The 20,142-nt window shown below is 38.9% G+C and overlaps 1 protein-coding gene across 1 annotated transcript; it reads left to right on the plus strand.

The window, feature by feature from the left end:
* Positions 1-1,427: 1,427 nt before the first annotated feature.
* Positions 1,428-5,082, plus strand: LOC114480188 (stonustoxin subunit alpha-like). The gene is made up of 4 exons (XM_028474083.1): positions 1,428-1,566; positions 2,030-2,036; positions 2,447-2,493; positions 2,616-5,082. The coding sequence occupies exons 1-4, from the start codon at positions 1,428-1,430 to the stop codon at positions 3,143-3,145; spliced, it is 723 nt and encodes a 240-aa protein (XP_028329884.1). The 3' UTR covers positions 3,146-5,082.
* Positions 5,083-20,142: the final 15,060 nt, after the last annotated feature.

Below are 20,142 nucleotides of genomic sequence, written 5' to 3' on the forward strand. Positions count from 1 at the left end.
TGCGGCTATACATGTCATCACTGGTCAGATTTGGTAAGGGACCAGAGAAAATTACGGAGTCCGACATTGTTTTAGCATAAGCACAAACTTGATTCAATGTTCACTTTGGTTGCTTCCGACTGGCGACGTCGGGAGTCATTAGTGCCGACATGGAGGACTATCCTATCAAACTTACGATTACTCTTTGCCAGCAACTTTAGATTTGATTCTATGTCGCCCGCTCTGGCCCCTGGGATGCACCTCACAATGCCCGCTGACTTCGCTAGCTTCACGTTTCTCACTATGGAGTCGCCAATTATCAGAGTTTGTTCCCCGGTGAGTGTGTTGTCCTCACAGAGGGGGGAGAACCTGTTTGAGACGTGAACATGGTGGTGTCCCGAGCGGCTTTTTGACCTTCGACTATGCTTACCACGGACAGTAACCCACTCATTGCTGGCCGGGGGGGAGGCTAAGCTAGAGCTAGCACGGTCCGCACCGGCTAGGTCCTGCTTGCTAGCTTCGGTTTTGGTATCAGGGGTGCGGAACCGCTTCTCCAGATTGTTGATCCTCGCCTCCATATCTAACAGTACGCTACACTTTATGCAACTACCATTGTCCCTAAAGGAGGACGAGGAGTAACTAAACATCTGACACACCGGGCAGGAGAGCGGAGGGGAGGAGAGAGAAGCCATAGGTGCTAAATTTAAGCTAAGCTAAGCTAAGGACAAAAGGAAGTTTAAAGGAGATTGTACTGCCTATAAGAGGCGAGATTGCTTTTTACTTAACCTTCGTACGTTTAACTGTACGGTAAAAAATTAAAACAAGTGTTTTCAAGGCTAAAATATCAATGACAACAAGTTTGATTAGAGTTAGCAGAACACAGTAGTAGAGCGCTGCAAACAGCGGTAGAGTGTAAACAGGAAATGATCGATACGTCACCACGATACGTCACCACGATACGTCACCACGTCCTTCAGCCAATAATGAATCACATGTAAACAAAGACACACTTTAGCAGAGAAAGCTGCACGTAACCATGATGCCTTCTCGGCCATTGGAAATCTCAGCATCAGTGAACCACTGAATACACACAAGTGGAACCTAACCAGAATATAGAACCCAGTCCGTTACAGTATGCAGACCAGACCAGGTGGCCCGTGCATGGAGCGCAGAGCTGACTGAAGCACGCAGTTATATTTGTTCCCTGCGCTCTAGCAGCATGTGAGGAATGAGCAAAATCAGCAAAGTATATTCAGTGAACGCTGAACAACAAAACGCAACACAACACCGTCAGTATCCCGTCCCATTACTAGCAGAAATCACTTTAGAAATGATACCACAACAATATCGAAGTGTTTTTGTGTTTATTAAAAAATAATATGTCGGAAATAAATTTAAAAGAAAAAAAAGTGAAAAATGATGCCCGAGCCCAACAGCTGAGTGGGAAAATGATGCCTGAGCCCAGCCCAAACTCGGGTCGGGCTTGGGCTTGGGCCAAGAATCTAAGCTCTAATCAGGAGTCCTTCCGGCAGCTGAAATCTTTCCTCCTTGGTGGAGGTAATAAAACAGATGAAGTGTACGGCAGAGGTTTGAATCCTGTCAATAATGTGATGATGATTATTATTATTAATAAGTGAATGTCTTTCTCCCACAGACTGAGTTCCTGTGGTCTCTCAGAGAGAAGCTGTGCAGCTCTGTCCTCAGTCCTCAGCTCTCAGTCCTCCAGTGTGAAACATCTGGACCTGAGTAACAACCATCTGCAGGATTCAGGAGTGAAGCTGCTGTGTGAAGGACTGAAGAGTCCTCAATGTAAACTGGACTCTCTCAGGTCAGTGGGATCACATGTTCCATCAACATTGTCCTGTTCCTCGTTTCCTGAGTTGTTGATGTTTTTCTGAATCCAGTCTGTCAGGTTGTGTCATCACAGAGGTGGGCGGGGCTTGTCTGGCAGCAGCTTTGCGCTCCAACTCCTCCAGTGTGAGAGAGCTGGACCTGAGCTACAACCATCCAGGAGACTCAGCAGTGAAGGTGCTCTCTCAGAGACTGAACACTCTGAGGTGAGACACATCACAGCAGCTCATCACATGTTCACATCAATCCATATCACATGTGTGACAGAGAGCTGTATCAGAGGAATGTGATGAAGGTGTGAGAGGTGGGACACTAAAGGAGGAGGACTGGGACAGGTTAGAGGGATGAAGGACAGAGATAAGAAGGTAGTGAGGAGTGAGGAGAGGCTGATGGAGAACTATGAGGAGCTGATGAAGGAATGAGAGAGAAGATCAGAGGAGGTGGAACCAAACAGTGAGGATGAAGAGAGGAACACTTTGAAGGAGATGAAGAAGGTGAAGCTGTTGAAGACAAACCAGTAGAAACATGGAGAGCTAGATGGAGATGGCATCAGGTTTCTGAGCAGCACTTTGGACTCTTTAGGTGTGTAAATCACTGCCTGTGTTTGCTCCTGCAGGGCGGACCATGGAGGAGAGCAGAGGATCAAAGCTGATGCGAGGAAGTGTAAGTGTGTGTGTGTGTTCATTCAAAGTGTCCTCATGAAGCTCTGAGTGAATGAACATGTCAGTGATACAGAGAGAATGAAGCATCACATGATCAACTGTTGTTTCTTTGTGTCTCATCAGATTGCTGTCACATTCACCTTGACACAAACTCCATCAACAGAAACCTCAGACTGTCTGACAACAACAGGACGGTGACCTTTGTGAAGGAGGAGGAGTGTTATCCTGATCATCAGGACAGATTTGATTACTATCAGGTTCTGTGTAGTACTGGTCTGACTGGTCGCTGTTACTGGGAGGTGGAGTGGAATGGAGATGTTTCTATAGCAGTGAGTTACAGAGGAATCAGAAGGAAAGGAGACAGTGATGATTGTTTGTTTGGATTTAATAATCAGTCCTGGTGTCTGGAATGCATCAGTGATGTTTACTCCTTCAGAGACAATAACATACTCACACGTATCTGTCCCTGTCCTTCCTCTGGTAGAGTAGGAGTGTATGTGGACTGTCCTGCTGGACGTCTGTCTTTCTATGAAGTCTCCTCTGACTCTCTGACACTCATCCACACCATCTGTACCTCCTTCACTGACACTCTGTATCCTGGGTTTGGGTTCTATGGTTCCATTGGTTCCTCAGTGTCTCTGAGTCTTCTGTGAGACAGACAGACAGACACACACACACACATACAGATAGACGCGTCTTAGTCCTCTAGGTCTAAAACTCTTCTCATTTAATGTGGTTGGATGGTGGCTGGTATGTTTTCCGTGATACTGTGTAATTGTCAGTGATGTTTGATTAGTGATGAACTCAGAGACCAAACAGCTGCATCACAGCTGCCTTTTAAAGCTTCTACCAACTGGTCTACTGTAGATATGAGCAGATCTATGATGAGAGCATCTTTGTCTCTTTATTGTTGGACTTAGACGAGTTGAATTGTGTGTGAGTCTATTGCACTGTGGGATCAGCAGAAAGATGCAGAACTAAAATAAGTCTTACTTGAAGATCCTTCCTTATTTTCTAATTCTAGACCAATATTTATTCGACCATTTTCCTCCAAGGCAGTAGAAAAACTAGTTTACAATCTCTTGGCTAAATTGTGTCGTGAAAACAATGTGTTCTATCAGAAATGAAGCAGTTGATTCCTATAATAAAGTGGTTGACGAATTTGTTGATTTGAACATTCAACAGATGTCAGAACTTAAACATTTGAGTTCAACATTATTTTCTCACAAACTTTATAGTTACTTTAATTTAAGCTTCAAGACTAAACAACATTAAAATAGAAGGAGAAGCAAATGGACCATCTTCACTTCATTGGAATGAATTCAAATGTTAACATTCCTTAGACATAGAATGAAATATCTTCCCAACATTAAACTATTTTAGTTTATTTTTTAATAAATTAATTCTAAGTTTAAATCATTAAATGTTCCCCCAAACTCAATGTGTTCAAAGTAATTTGTGTGTAAGTGTACTTGTGTGTGTGTGTGTGTGTGAGTTTGCCTCTGGTCTTGGAGATTTGGGCAGCTGGTGTCTTATCTTGTGTGTGGAGGGTGGTGAAGGAATGTGACTCTGCCATCTAACTCTCTCCCAGAAAGAAACGAAAAACACATCTCTGTAGAAAAATCACATCTTATTATAAGTAAGCACACATTTTATGAATAAGATACATAAATGAATATGAAATATTGATTTTGCTATCTCACTGTTTAATGTTATTAGTTAAATGAACAATGATGAATAATAATTAAACATTAATGTCACTTGCAGTTAGAGCAGTGCAGTTACCGCCAGTGAGATTGGTAAATTAAATCAGTGCATTTTCACCTTCACTCTCTCCCACATGTAAATGCAGTGCTTTAAGTGGGCCAGTATACAACTCCTAGCACCTTACATCTCTTCTGAAAATGTTCTCCTGGGTGAATTAAACTGGGACATGATTAATCCAACTGCCATAGTATTGCAGCAATGTAAACCTTTAAACCTCTCCCACATTATATCTGAGCCTACCAGACCCAACCCCAAATCACCCTCATCCTCCTGTAGGAAACAAACCACATCAAGCGTAAAGCCTCCCCCTTTGCTAGCAAGAATTAACCAAGGAGCCTGTTTTTGTGTTATCACGAACTGTGTAAACACAACTGCCCCCGTAACTCTGAGATGCAGGACTAACCCCACTATGTGGTCTGTGAACTCAATACCGGAGCCGCTAAGACTGAACCAGCTATTTGAAGTACGTAGTATGAACCCTTCTTTTACGACTCCCCTTCCGGCCAAACAAAAGGACCAGAGAATCCAAGGACAGTTTTCCCCTATATTACCTCCCTGCGACATTTATGATCAAAAGAAGAACATCCCTCTTCTCCCCCTTATCAAACAGATACTGTGGGATGCTATAAGTTCAAAGAACGGTCCCAATGCCCTCTGACCCCCTGTGGTGAGACGTCACAGGAGAACACTGTCCAGGCACCTAGCTGAGAGATCTCCACGGGAAGAAAGGAGAACAAAGAAATTGTATTATGTTTGAAAGTTACAAATGAAAACATTTTTGGAATGATTTCTACAGAAATTGAAATTGCAAATATTGTCTGTTCGATCACACTCGTTTCATGTAATGCAATAACCAACAGAATGCTATTTTAAAGTGTTTATCATTTAAAAGTGCTTAAAAATACCAGAAAAACATCACAAAAGTTAGTTTGAGGTATTTACTGCGACCGTATAGTTAAGAGGAGGCATAACATGTTTTTTGACATTTATGTTATGAGTAATTACAGGTAAAATGCATTAATTAGTTCCTAAAGTGATTCGAGGCTATTTCCTAGTCGTGTTTGGTATCAAACTCTTTCGTAATACATGATATCTCAGGATATGATGTTGAAAAGATGTTTTGAAATATGTGGAATTAATTATTAGGCATTCTTTTATGTTTAGAATCATCCCTTGTCGTCTGTCTCTGTCTCACACTCACACACACCCACAAGCTGAAAGCAGTGACAGTGACCAATCACCGACATGATCACAGAATAATCAACGAAGACGCCTCCTCCAAAAGGCGTCGCCAAACGCCCTTTAAAAAAAGACGCGCGACCAGAAACTACAGTTTTGGACGCGGGCGTTCATGCTCACCCGTCTTCCCTCATGTTTCCAGTCTTTCATTTCATTTTATTTTTAGTTGAAACAGTTAGATTTTGGAGTCAACAGCTGCTTGGTTCGGACGAATCCGTTACCCAGTGACGTGCGTAACAGCCGAAAGGAAGCCCGGCCCGCGACCCGTTGTGGTTAGCTAAGAGCCATTATCTAAGCCAGCTGCGAAGGCCTAACCGCCCGGATCGGCTGAAGGGGCTAAATTCTGTGGAACCGAAACAGAACCAACGGTGGCACGTCCTGCTACATTGCTTCAACAGCACCTCCAGGTCCAGCCTGACATCACCTCCAAGGTACAAGAATGAACTTTCATCAGCAACTTCATCCACAATAGATCACATACATATTTCCATAACTACAAACTTACACGCATTAACAACATGCTGCACACACAGTACATCTCATTCATGTTTGTTCGTCTCCCCCTTGTCCGTCCTCCTCTCTTTGTTATGAGCTCTCTTTATTTTATTCTTTGATTTTATGATCTTATTATTGAATATGTATCCTGCATTTTTATTCAATATTTAGTAGATTAGCATCCTTCTAGATTAGTGATTTCACTTTATTACATATAATCCTCACTTTTATTAGCCTAGAAATGCATTTTATCATGATTTAATTATCCCATTTCAATTGATATTTGACTGTGTTAATTGTTGACTTTTGAATAAAAGGTTAAACATAATATTTGATTCCTCTGATTCATTAAAGCTGTGATGATGGTGTAGATGTCTGGTAGAATTCACTTTACCCTGGTTTCACATTGATGAGTTTAGTCTAAAAACTTAGACATATTTCTCCTGTTAAAAGGAGTGGCACCCCGCAAATTTGAAGTAATATTAATAATCATAATTAATATTCTCAATTATATAACCCATTGATAATAACTCATCTCATCTTCCTACATAATTTCTGACACCTCCAGATGGGACTAGCTGAAGCCATAAACACAGCGTTAATGAATAATCATTGGAATCAAAAGCCGGTCTAAAAACTGAACACTCGTGTTGCCAGATTGGTTCGGAAGCCGCCGAGCTCCGACCAATGTTGTATTCTAAGCAAAGCCGCCGCGCTAATGCTTAAAAACTGAATAAATAAGACCGCCGTGTCTCTGTGTTTAAAGCGCTAATGTTATGAAAGGCCGCCGCGCCAAAAGAAAAGTTAAAATTAATCACTGCGCCGTCAGTGACTGTGACGTCAGAGGTAAACAGTAAGTTGCCAGAACCGGGAAAACCCCGTATAAAAGGAAAAGAGTGCAAACTAGGACTTTGCTACCCCGAAGAGCTCTGAAACTCTGGTATCTGCCGACGCAAACAAAGAGTAAGTCGTCTGAATCTTCCGTTCCTTAAAACGGACAAGCTATCGTTGTATTAGCTCATGTTAGCTCATTGTGGTTGGAACACGTGGGTAATGCTCCGGAAACCGGAAGCAAGTGTGTCAAGCCACCGCTCATACACAAAGACAGGCCTTCCTGTCCCTTTTTGAGACGCGACTGCCCCTCGTGGCGAGCTCGCGAATAACAGGCTAACGAGAGCCTCAGCCTAGCAGCAGCAGCCTGCTACTAAGCGGTTAGCATCAAGCTAACCTAAAGCGCCCAGTGAGGCTTTAAACACATTTAAGTTACAGCGTGTCTTTAGACACGTTTTGCTTGACAGCTGTGCATCGATACAGCTGTCTTTACCGTCACTTTGCTGAAATCGTGTGGTTTTAAATGTGCTCGATCTGATTTCGTCATCTCTCAGTACACACACACACGCACACACAAGGCTCATAACTAAACGGAAGTTAAGCCATTAAAAGGGTAATCTTATTAAAACTAAGGTAACTCATTTAAATACAAGTGACGCACTAAAATCAAGGTTTAACAAGATTTAAACCAATTTGAAAAAATAATTAAACTAAAACAGTTTAAATAAATAAACTAATGATTAAAGTAAAATACACATTTTACTAAATGATTAATCCAGTGTGATTAAAATTAAATCAATTTGATTAAAAACAATTAAATTGATTAGGAACTTAATTAAATGAAAGCAACTAATTTAAGAAGGATTTATTAATTAAAATAAGTTTGATAAAAGTTAAACCAGTTTTAATTAAGGTAATTAAATTCAACACAACCGAATTTAAACACAAACCATTCTTAATAATCAACCTAAAGAAAATTACAACTGAAATAAAACTGATAAATTAAAACAGAATTTAATCAATTAAAAATAACATTTATTGATTACAATAAATTCATTAGGATTTGAATTTAATTTAAAAAAAAAAAAAAAAAAAAAAAAAAAAAAATTTTTTTTTTTTTTTTTTTTCTCTTTTTCTTTTTCCAATTGATTAATCGCCTGATTAATCTAAGGAAACTGAATCAAGGTAAAGCTAATTTAAACTAAAGTTTAAATTAATTGAGGAAAACATTTATTGATTAAAATAAATTCAATAAGATTTGAATTTAATTTCAATAAAACATTTTTTTTAATTGATTAAAATATCTGTTGATTAATTCAACGAAATTGAATTAAAGTAAAGTTAATTTAAATAAAAGTCTTAAATCAGTAAGAACAAGTCTTAAATGAGTAAGAACAATTGTTTAAATTAAACAAACCACACCAAACTTTTTCAAGTATACCACTCAGTTTTTATTTACCAAACAGTGAATTGCTAAGAACAAACGAAATAAGATAAAACAATTTACTACCATTGTAATTTTTAAACTTTGTTTGAAAAATTATTTGAAATTTTGAAATTCTTTAGAGTTCTTCGTACGATTTTGATCCACAACAAATCAACATGTCTGTCTCCTCAGAAGACCATCCAGCCGAGAACTTAGAATTCCTCCTCACAGAAATTTTAGGGGACGGAAAATCCACAATTGATGCCAAAATCCGAGAATCTCCCCCTCAAGAATTAGGAGACCTTGTGGCCGATTGCGTCACTGCAGCCGTTTCAAAAAAGCTGAAAGATAAGGAGCTGGTTAAACAGCTCGGCTTTGTAATATCAGCATTCTCCGCCCAGTTAAAATACGAACAGGATCGGGTTAAAACCCGAGAAAGCCCCAAGGAGCCAAGGACCATAGCATTAATATTAAGGTTGGATTAACATTAGCATTAGTCTAGCATTAACATTAGTCTAGCATTAACATTAGTCTGACAATAGCATTAGCATTAGCTGGGTGGGGTGGCTTTTGTTGGGTCCGTTGGGAGGCCTGAGGTGCCGTGAGGTGGGTCTCCGGCTGTGCTGCTTGGCGCGTCCCTGTTCTAAGGTGAGAGTGAGATGTGATGTAATAGTTGTGCATATTGTGTTGTGTAATCAGTTCAGCCAGTCTGGTGACAAATGTGGAGAAATGTATGGTGGTGACACATCACTCAGCTAAAGTATATTGGTGGTGGCTGTGAACAGAGGGAAGGGGGGAGTGGTTATACTGAAAACTGGTATTTGGGACCAACATGTTTACAGTTAAGCCTAGTACGAGTTTATCCCACAGCCCACGGCCAGTGCATCCATGACCAATGTTTGTGCAAGAACCGCTTCTGCGAACCCAAGCTCCGCCCTGGGCTCGAAGGTGCAGCCAGGCCAGCAGCAACAACAGGAGCCAAAGAGCCCCAACCGTGCAACCAACTGACAGTCGCTACCAGACGGAGTGGCATTAGCCTAGCGTTAACAACCTTGCATTAGCCTTATCCAAACAATAGCATTAGCCCAGCAGTAGCTTAAACCTAGCAATAGCATTTACCGATCAATAACTCTTCCAGTGCCATTGACATAATGTTACGTCATTTCAAATCCAAACGCTCAGTGCCATTCACTTAATATTACGTCAATTACGTTTTTTCACAGAGATTACGAAAAGACACCCTGGCAGAGGTCCTTCATAAATATCTAAGCTGTAGTGTGATGTAGTAACCAACTCATGCCCTGAACGTGACAGCAGTCCACCGTTAGATGATAGATTAGCCACTAATGCTACCATTAGCTAAGGAGGAAGAAGCAGGAACGCGGGAGAATATGGCACTATGAAGTGATATTGTGAAGTATCCAGCAGCTCACAGCATCACATACTAACACAGAACATGTGTGGACCTGAGTAGGTTATTGATAATGTTGCGATCGTGAGATAAAACCATCAACTAACCGGGCCAAACGGGTTATCTCTGCGTGTTGGGAGGAAGATTAAATTACGTCTGTGTGATTGATGAGGGGAGGAGATACAAAATACAGCCAGCAAAACATTCAACTGTGAGCCAGATAGCAAAATAATAACGTTGCCATCAAAAGCCTTGTCTTTTTTTAGAAGGACACCAATGTTCAGATGTTATAGTTTTCAATAGAGCAAAAAAAAAAATGTCTGCTCCACATGTTTGGAGAATAGAGTTAGTGATGCGTGTGATGCTTCCACAGGGAGCTGATTTAAATAAAGTTATTTCAGCATTACGTAATTTGTAAAACAGGAGGTCTCTGAGGGAGGTCCAGTCCTCAGGTCCAGCCTCCACATCCCTGTGTTGGAGCAGGAATAATATATCAGTTGTTCATCAGAGAGGCTGAGGCAGAACGATGCAGAGCTCATCATCTTCTTCTCCTCACTATGAGCACACCTGATGAAGCTGAGCTCTGCTATCCACACCTGGGAAACTCTTCATGCAGGAGGATCAAGCGTTCTCACTCAGTGTCTGTGCTCCTTCACATCATCCTGTCCTCCATCTCTGTGCTCACTGTGACTCTCAACCTGCTGGTCATCATCTCCATCTCACACTTCAGGTATTGACATGTTCTGTTGTTTTATGACTTGTTATGTTGTTAGACTCCTGCTGTTTTCTGCTTTGATGATAATTGTTGTATCATATAATGATATCAGTGTGTTTCTCTCTAACTCCTCCAGGAAGCTGCACACTCCCACCAACTTCCTCCTCCTCTCTCTGGCTGTGTCAGATTTCTCTGTAGGGTTCGTCTGGGTTTTTCTGATCCTCCTTATTGATGGATGCTGGTTTTTAGGTGCAGATTTGTGTGTTTTCAATACAGTGTTTTGTTATGTTGCCACCTCTGCTTCAATAGGAACTGTTGTGCTTATATCAGTTGATCGTTATGTGGCTGTTTGTGATCCAATGCACTATCAAACTAAAGTCACTAAAAACAGAGCTAAGATATGCATTGTCCTATGTTGGGTTGGTTCTACTGTCTTTCACTGTCTGAGGAAAATTTATAACATAGGAAATTCAGGTGAGTTTGATTCCTGCGCTGGAGAATGTGTGATTTATGTCCATCCTATTAGTAGAATTATGAATGTGGTTTTCAGTTTCATCATTCCATTCAGCAACATAGTGGTCCTGTATGTGAGCGTGTTTGTGGTGGCTGTGTCTCAGGCCCAGGCCATGCGCTTTCATGTTACAGTGGTGACACTTCAGAGTTCACTGAAGGTTAACAGGTCAGAGCTGAAATGTGTTTAACTCCATTTTACATTGTTTCACTTACAACAGGGTTTGAAGAGAAAAATCCATCATCTTACATCTTTATTTGTTTGTTTTTCTTCAACTCTCTGCTTAACCCTGTGATCTATGTGTTTCTGTATCCCTGGTTCAGGAAATGTGTGAAATGTGTTCTTTCTCTTCAGATCCTGAAGTCTGGCTCCAGTGAGGCCAACATACTGTAAATCTTATAACAATTTGCTTATTTTGTTTATGTTTGGAGATTTCTCATGACTGTGAAAGCTGGTGGAGTGACCTAACCTTAAAAAAATATATATATTTTTTTATGTAAAATTCTGAAGAACAATCAGAAGTTGCTGATGTGGAGACAAATGTGCACCAATCACATGCACAGCAGGTTGATTCCTGCAGAGTTCAACAAATCATAGAAATGATGAAACAAACACGTTTTATATATGAATAAAACACAAAGTGTTAAGTCAGTTAAAATTAGGCGACAATTGTTTATTAGAAACAATGAAGTGAAGCAGTGGACTATCAAATATGATCAGATCACACTTTACATCTGTTGTTTACAGTGTTACTTTTAAAGATTTATGAAATAAAAACTCTAACTATGAAATAAAAGTGACTCATGTCCTCATTTCTGGGAAAACACCACATCACACAGCTGTTCATTAATGTATTGACTTGCAGTGAAATGTACAGATGCACAGAATAACACAATATGATTAAACATTTTACAACAGTTTTATTTATCTCAGTATAAACCACCAGTAAAAACATTAGTTTTTTTGGTGGAGGGGGCTTTAAACTCAATAAAGTCTGTACAGTACAGACTATAAACTATAAAATAATTAATCCCACAATGAGGAAAATTTATAATCATTGACAATGAAAAAAAAAAAGACACCTGTGTGCAGTTGGAAATATGATGTTGTGCAAAAAGGTGAAAAAGTATAAAGTGTAACTGACAATAAGAAGAGATAGGAAGAAAGGAAAACCATGCTTTGAAATAAAAAATAATAATTCATAATTAAATACGAATGAACTCAGTTAGCCTTATTGAGTGTGTGAGTAGACAGCACACTGGTGTGTAGTATGTAGTGCAGGGCTATTCAACTACATCTTGCTGTGGGCCATAATGCTAGAAGGCTATGGTTTGTGGGCCAGACATTCATGGAACAGTGGCTCTTTTTTTGCCTTGTCTGCACATGCTGTCAATGGTCTTTTTTTAAAATCGCAAATAAATGAACTAGTGCAGTGCCCGTCGCAAGTATGCATTCACATAGTGGGAGGAGCTTAAGTAGAGTTGTCAATTATGGACAAATGCAATACATACTCTGTACTCTGTAGTGTTATAAAGGGGTTTATTTGCTGGTGCAAAGTAAAATAGTGTGAGTGAGATTTACCTGGTTTAATTCTATGGGACGTGAACATGATAAATGTGTTTGTTTTTTTCACTTATTTTTATATTTTTTTTTGTCTGGTGTATTTTTCTGTAATGTATGTTTTTTGGAGTCATGTGTATTTTTGTATCTGTCTTAGTGTTGTGTTCAAGACCACACTATCCGAGACCAAGACTTGCCCGAGACCAGCATGCACCGAGACCAAGACAAGACCAAGACTTTCGGGAGCCGAGACCGAGTCAAGACCAAGACCGAGACAAACCGAGACCAAGACCAAGACCAAGACCATAAACATTTTTTTTTTCAATTTAAAAAAAAAAATAAATAAATAAAATTATGGCAAGGTTCAACAGTTAAATAACATCTCTCTTTAATTTTAGTTTATTTTAAATACATTTGACGGACAAAAAAAAAGGTGCCTGCAAAAAATTAACTAAAATATTAAAACTACTACTGCTACTGATACATTCACAATTATTCTACATATTTGAAAACAAGATTTTTATGTCAGCTGAATGTACAGCAAGTGTTTAAAAGCATTTCTACCAAGAAATAATGATTCTTTATTCTGATTCTTTCAGTTGTTCAGGTTTAACAGGTCACAGATTTCACAAGATAAGATTTTAGTTTGAAAAAGCCTTTACACAGGTTATTTTTATTAATTCACTTAGTTGATATAGTTTAATTTGGTTGCTGTAATATAACTGGATATTCAATTCACAAAGATTTCCAACTGTAACTGTAAAAGTGAAACTTTCTGAAATAAAACTAAAAACAAGTTGTCAGCAGTGTAAAAAACATAGAGCTACAGGTAGATGTGAAACTAAATAAAACAAACTCAAACCCTGGAAAAGTCATGTAACAAATTAATCAATAGTTATTATATATATATATATATATAATTATTATTATTCTGGATACAGTGGAAACAGAAACTATAAAAAATAATTATATTTTGAACCTGTTTATATTGTGGGGAACATATTATATACATACATGTAATTGGAGTCTAAAGTCACAAAAAAAACACCACTTTAAAAATATTTAATATTATTTGAGTGCAACTCTGCGGCGATGACGCGCTGGTGACGACAAAAACCAAGATGGCGGCGGCCCGGACTACAGCCGACATTATGTAATAAAGCCTTAAAAGACATGGATATAATGAAAAGAGTGGATGGACAGATGCATAAACATGCAGACTTTCACACGGACACACACGGACTTATTAAACACACACAAACTTATTAAACACACACGGACTTATTAAACACACACAGACTTATTAAACACACACGGACCTCAGTAAACACGGTAAACGGAACAGGCTTCATCGCTCGGCTGGCACTAGGACCCAGAAGCAGAGTAAGTGCGTCCCCTATCCAGCATTCACAGGCTGTAATATCATCAGTTTATCATTTTACCAGTTATTAGAGCTACTGTCTTTACCAGGGAGATAATATTTATTACTGGTGATTGTTTTCAGGAGTTTTACTGGGATTTTTACCGGTGATTGGTTCATTTCTCCCTTGCGCTCCGCGGTCCAAACTGACACCGGAGCCACACAGTATGAATGTGTCACACACGTCACACAGTCACAATAAGGAAGGTTGTGGTCATTATACGGGGTGGATTAATTAATGAATAAAGGATTGTTTTATCCCGTTCTTCTCCGTGTTATTATCACATTATAAAAATGTTTAAAAATAGCAGGAATTAGTGCTGGTCTCGAACGGTCTTGACGGAAAATCCCGAGTCCGGGCAGCCCGAGTCCAAGACAAGACCGAGTCAAAATGCTTCAGAGTCCGAGACAAGACCAAGACCTTTAAAATTTGGTCTCGAGACCGGTCTCGAGACCAAGACCGGTCTTGACCACCACAACACTAATCTGTCTTTTTGCGCATTTTTTCTGTAATTATATTTTTTGTATTTTTGTATCTTTTTTGGTGTAGTTTTATGTATTTCTGTTGTCATTTTGTGTATAAATATTTATTTTTGTGTATTTTGAGTCATTTTCATATTTGTTGTTGTTTGCTTTATTTTTCTGTAATGTATGTTTTTTTGCGTCATTTTGTGTGTTTTTGGAGCCTTTTTGTATATTTTTGTGCATTTCTGTTCTTGTTTTGTGTACTTTTTGTATGAATATTGTATAGTTTTTTTTTTTCTTTTACTCATTTAGTATATTTTTATTATAAATACTGTGTTTTTGTGTGTGTGTGTGTGTGTGTGTGTGTGTGTGTGTGTGTGTGTGTGTGTGTGTGTGTGTGTGTGTGTGTGTGTGTGTGTGTGTGTGGTGTATGTGCCTGTCTACCTCCATCTCCGTTCGTTATCTCTCACACACGCACGTCATGCATGTAATCCGTCACAGGTTGTTGAGAAATAAAAAAAAAAAAAAAAGAAGAGACAAGGAAGTACCACAAAAAAAAACCGTTTTGCAACACCAAAGTCACAAGTTCAGCATGTATATCCTGGTGTAGTGCACGCACGCGCATCAGCCGTGTGTGTGTGTTTACATTGTAGCTGCTAGCATCTTAACACATAGAATAATAAAAGAAGAAACACTCACCCTTGCACAGAACAAACAATAATCATAGTGGAGCCGTGTTGTGGACCCTTCCGCTCACAAAAACGTTACATTCCTCTGTCTGAAGAAGCAGAATGTTTGTGATATGATTGGCTAACGGCCGTCAGCAAAGCCGCCGCCCACAGTCATGGAGACGGAAGAGGAAGTGACGTCCGTGACCCGCGATTTAAAGGAAGTTTGGAATCACGGGAATAATATTAAATAACCATGAAATATTAACTTAAATGACTTTTAGCGGTAGAAAAACGTTGTTAATATTGAACTTATTTTTTCTTCTTTGAACCCAAACAAGCTGCGACACAGTGACGTTATGAACCTGGAACCGGAAGTAGCGAGCTCAATACCGCGCTCATTACTGAGAGGGTTGTAATCTTAAAATAAACGTTTTGAACATTTTACAACACCAAATTACTCCAAAATAACGAATGTACATACTTGGGGTACTTGGAACAGGTTGACTAAGGGGGGATATTCGCTCCACACACACACGCGCTCACACACAGACCTTTTTTGCTTTTATAGATAGATTAATTTATTTTTATTTATAATTGTGACCCTTATCAGCCCTCCCTAAGGAAGGGTAAGAAATACTTTATCTAAGGGAGGATATAAAAAGAGAAGGCAGTGTTACACATAGGTGAGGGGGAAGGGAACAGGGAAGAGGGATTAGGGTAGGAAAATTAAGTTGAGAGTGAAATGTGACGCTATAGATGTGCATATTGTGTTTATTGTGTTGTGTAATTGGTTCAGCCAGTCTGATGACAAGTGTTGAGAAATGTAAGGTGGTGACACAGCACCCAGCTTAGGAGTGAGTGGTTTTACCTCAAACAGGTATTTGGGACCAACACGTCTAAGATTAAGCCCAGTACGAATTTATCCCACAGCCCTAGGCCAATGCATCCATGACCAATGTTTTTGGAAGAACTGCTTCTGCGAACCCAAGCTCCGCCCCGGGCTCATAGGTGCAGCCAGGCCGGCAGCAACAACGGGAGCCAAGCTCCAGGCCACCCTCCTCATGAGTGAGCAGCCCCTCCTGACGCCCTAGAGATCTTAGGTCCAGAAGCAGCCACTACCCCCACACACACACACCCGAGAAAGCCCCAAGGAGCCAAGGCTCAAGGACCATAACATTAGAAATAGCCTAGCATTGGGCTAATATTAGCGTTAGCCTAGCATTAACGTTAGCCTAACAATAGCATCAACCTAGCATTAGCTTTAACCTATCAATAGCATTTACCTAGCATTAACATTAGCTAACAATAACTTTACATTAGCATGAACCTATCATTAACATTAACAAGTGCAGTGGCCATAAGATGTATGTATATATTTAGCACTGTAATATAGGCTAGCATACATCTGCAGAGAGAGAGAGACAAAATTAGAACTAAAAATGAACTTTCTCCTGTTGATTCTTGATTTTTATTTTCTTTATTTTGCCATTGAAAGAAGCCATTAAATCTAAAAATAACTTCACTAATCAATCAATTTTTATTTGTATAGCACCAATTTATAACACGTGTTATCGCACAAAACGCAGGTCAAAGACCTCACTGTTTGTTATCTAATTATTTCATGACTGATGCTTTAGACCCACATTACATAAATACATTTAGTCCTATATTGGTAAATGTTAAAATATCAGATTTGATTAAAAGTTTCTTATATGAGGTGGAATTGCTAGCTAAAAGGTCCAACCCTCCTCCTTTATCTGGGCTTGGGACTCTGAGAGAAGCTATGACATCCTCATCAGTAAAGGAACTTGCTTTATTTGAGAAAACCTGACATCATCTACAATTTTCTTAACATTGAGTTAATCTGCAAAGCTGTATTAAAGAAATAATTTATGAACGGTGTCATTGCAGTCTAAACAAATCTGATGTTGCACATCCTTGAACCAAGCAGCAGCCATGTTGAAAGTCTCAGCTCTGTCTGTCCCTGAAACGCAGGATTCCTTGCTTTTATAGATAGATGTAGCATTAGCATTTACCTAGGAAAGGCATTAACGAAGCAATAACCTAGCATGAGCCTCGCAATAACCTTCTTTGGCGCCACCCCTCTCCACCAAAGGAGATATACCTAACCAAAAAAATTTAATAGATCTGTTCATTGTCTTTAATGTATAACACAACATGTTACAAAATATAGATGTTTAAAAATGAGAATAAATAAAAATCAAATATGACATCAATATCTTTACCACAAATAAAAAAATCCAGTGAATACATAATAAAAGCATTACAATATTATAGGTACAAAAATTTACATCAAATTTTAATAACCACATAGTTTGCAACAAAAAAATCTATACATAAGCTACATTTATAATACGCAAAAACGATATGCAAAAGCTATACAAAAATACTTGTATACAACTATTTGCAAACTATGTACAAAAAGGCATTTTACAGGCTGAGACATCTAGTGGTGATTTTTATTACTGCATCCACTAGTGTGATAAACTATGCCACTATGTACTCAACCTCACCTCACCTACTACAGCTGTACTTTCCTATATTTTACATTGTTATACATTGTTAGTGTCTGCAGGCTCGTCTAAACTCTTTCCTGTGTCTCGTCTAACAATAACATTGAATTTAGGCCTTTTTATTCATTTATTTCTGAAGTTTTGCTTGTTTTAAAATTTGAATTTCACCTTTTGGTGTATTTTAAAGAGTTGTACCTCAAATTATTATTGATGGACGAGAAAAAAGTCTGTCCGCATGTAAAAAAAAAAAAATCTGTGACAGATGATTGTTCATATCTACAATGTTGTTCTCCTGAAGCTGTTTGATGTCAGACAGTCCACAGTTAGTGATTTGCATCATCAATGACCTCATTTCAACATGGCACCGCACAGACTCAAAAATGGTAAACTTAAAAAAAGTTAATAAAACAAATATGGTGCAAAATAATGTGTTTTGTTAGACATAGATCTTCTAATAAGGACATTTCAAAGGTTTTAGGCCACATTTGTAAAAACAGTGGAGGATCCCTTTAAACAACCAAACAAAAGTTCAGTGATTTCAGGGAAATACATGAAACAAAAATTCAAAAATAGTTCAGTGACACGAGAAACTGAATTCTGGTCATCAACAGTCCAAATGACACATGAACATTTAAATATAAAATATGTAGCAACTTCTCTATAAGTAGCAAAAGGTTGACCTTTCTTTCCATGTGTAAACTCCACAAACAGGTCTAAAATAGGAACAATTTCAACTTCAAGTTGAACAACATGTTAAACACTTATGTAAGTGTGGTACAACCAAGTGTGTTATCCTTTCATGATTTAAAGTGAAATCACAGTTACTCAGTTGACAAAAGATCATTTTTGAGGCTCAAAACTGTCGGTTTTAACTTCCCACCTTCCAGGCCTATCAAGACTTTTGGATGAAGTCACAAGTGTTGGTCAAGTCTTTAGGGTAACTCAGGTGCAGTGCATAAATTAGTCAGAAAAGCACGACATACCCTTCAGCCAGTGTGGGGAACTCCACAACTATGTTATCCTCAAGCACAACAGCAAAAAAAAAAAAAAAATAGTGGCTGTACATTTGCAACAATTTCATCTCCACTCAGTAAGATGGTTTTCTGCAGAGAACTGCAATGTAAATATAGATGAGACCAAATGAAAACCTAATTTAATCAGGAATGTGAGGAGAAATGAACTTTAAAGAGCAGAACCTTCTGCTTTTGAAAATAAACAGTGCAAATGAATGAACCAAACCATTTATCACTAAGAGTCTGAAAACTAATGAATGACCAGGAAATAATATCAAACATTTGAAACATTTAAAAGTAAATTTAATCCCAACCATTTATAATATTTTCCTTACTTATGGGCTTATGATGTAAATGTAAATTATTATTGGCTGGTGACAGAGAGAAACCTAGAGCTGAGATGTATTTGTATTTACAAACAATGCATAAAAATATTCACTTCTAAAATTAGGAAAACTTGAACATTTCCCTAAATCTATTCTAAAAGGCTGCTATAAGGTGGAAGATTGAGAAACAAGTGCTGGAGCGAGCGGGTCATGTGATGCAAATGGGAAATGATAGACTGATGAAAACAATGGTGTTAGGGTGGAATAATAAGTTGGAAGGATGTGAGAAGAAGAAGAAAACGATGCTGTATATGAAGAGAATGATGAATGAGGCGGGGTTTGACTGGACTGATGTGGAGAGGTTGTGTGGTGACAGGAAGAAATGGAAGGTATGGTGAGGGAGAGAATGGAGCATTTGTACAAATGGGAGTGTCAGAAAGGACCTGAGTATGTGTGGGTGACAGTGAACTTAGAATGAAAGGAGAGTGATTGACTTAGTGTGTAGGTATGAGGGGTGTGGGAAGGTCTGCTGGAGTAAGGCAGGCCTGACCAATCATCAGAAGAATATGCATTAAGTGGCTGAGGAGAGAGTGAGATATGAGTGTAGGATGTGTGGAATGAGTGTGGAAACAGAAGGTGAGAGAGTGATTCATGAACGGACATGTACGGGGGGTGAGAGGGTGGTGGATGGGAGGAGACAGTGTGGATAATTTATGGAAACTATGTGAGCCTTTCAAATTAAAAGTGCACTTCATCATTTTCACTGATTTCAATGACATTAACAAGCGTTGGGAAAACTCCATGTTCAGTGATTTCTAGACATCCCCAAAATGACATCATGGCCCCGCCTCCTTTGCTTCAGACCTCTTTCATTCACAGATTACGTACTTTTGGTTGATTTACGTGCGGTGGGCGTGTCAGGAACCTGGACCAGAGAATAAGTGCATCACTGCATACGCTTAAAAAAGCGTTTAAGGAGAATAGTAATAATCAATTAATAAGAATCCTTTTGTGTCATTATTTGCATGTTTGGTATTGAAGTCATCCAAAAGTAATCACTTACTCTATCACATAATATAGTGATACATAGAGTAAGTTACTGATTCCATTTTTAACAGGTTACTTGTAATTGTACTGATTTTATTTTTTAAAGTAACTCTGCTAATCCAGTGTATCATTGAATGCAGTGGTTCCAAATGTTTTCTGCTGAACCCACCTTTGAAAAATTAAAAACTCCCAGGTCCCCTCATAGCAAAAAATGTGAAA

Source organism: Gouania willdenowi, chromosome 18, assembly GCF_900634775.1.
Source record: "Gouania willdenowi chromosome 18, fGouWil2.1, whole genome shotgun sequence".
NCBI classification, from domain to species: domain Eukaryota; kingdom Metazoa; phylum Chordata; class Actinopteri; order Blenniiformes; family Gobiesocidae; genus Gouania; species Gouania willdenowi.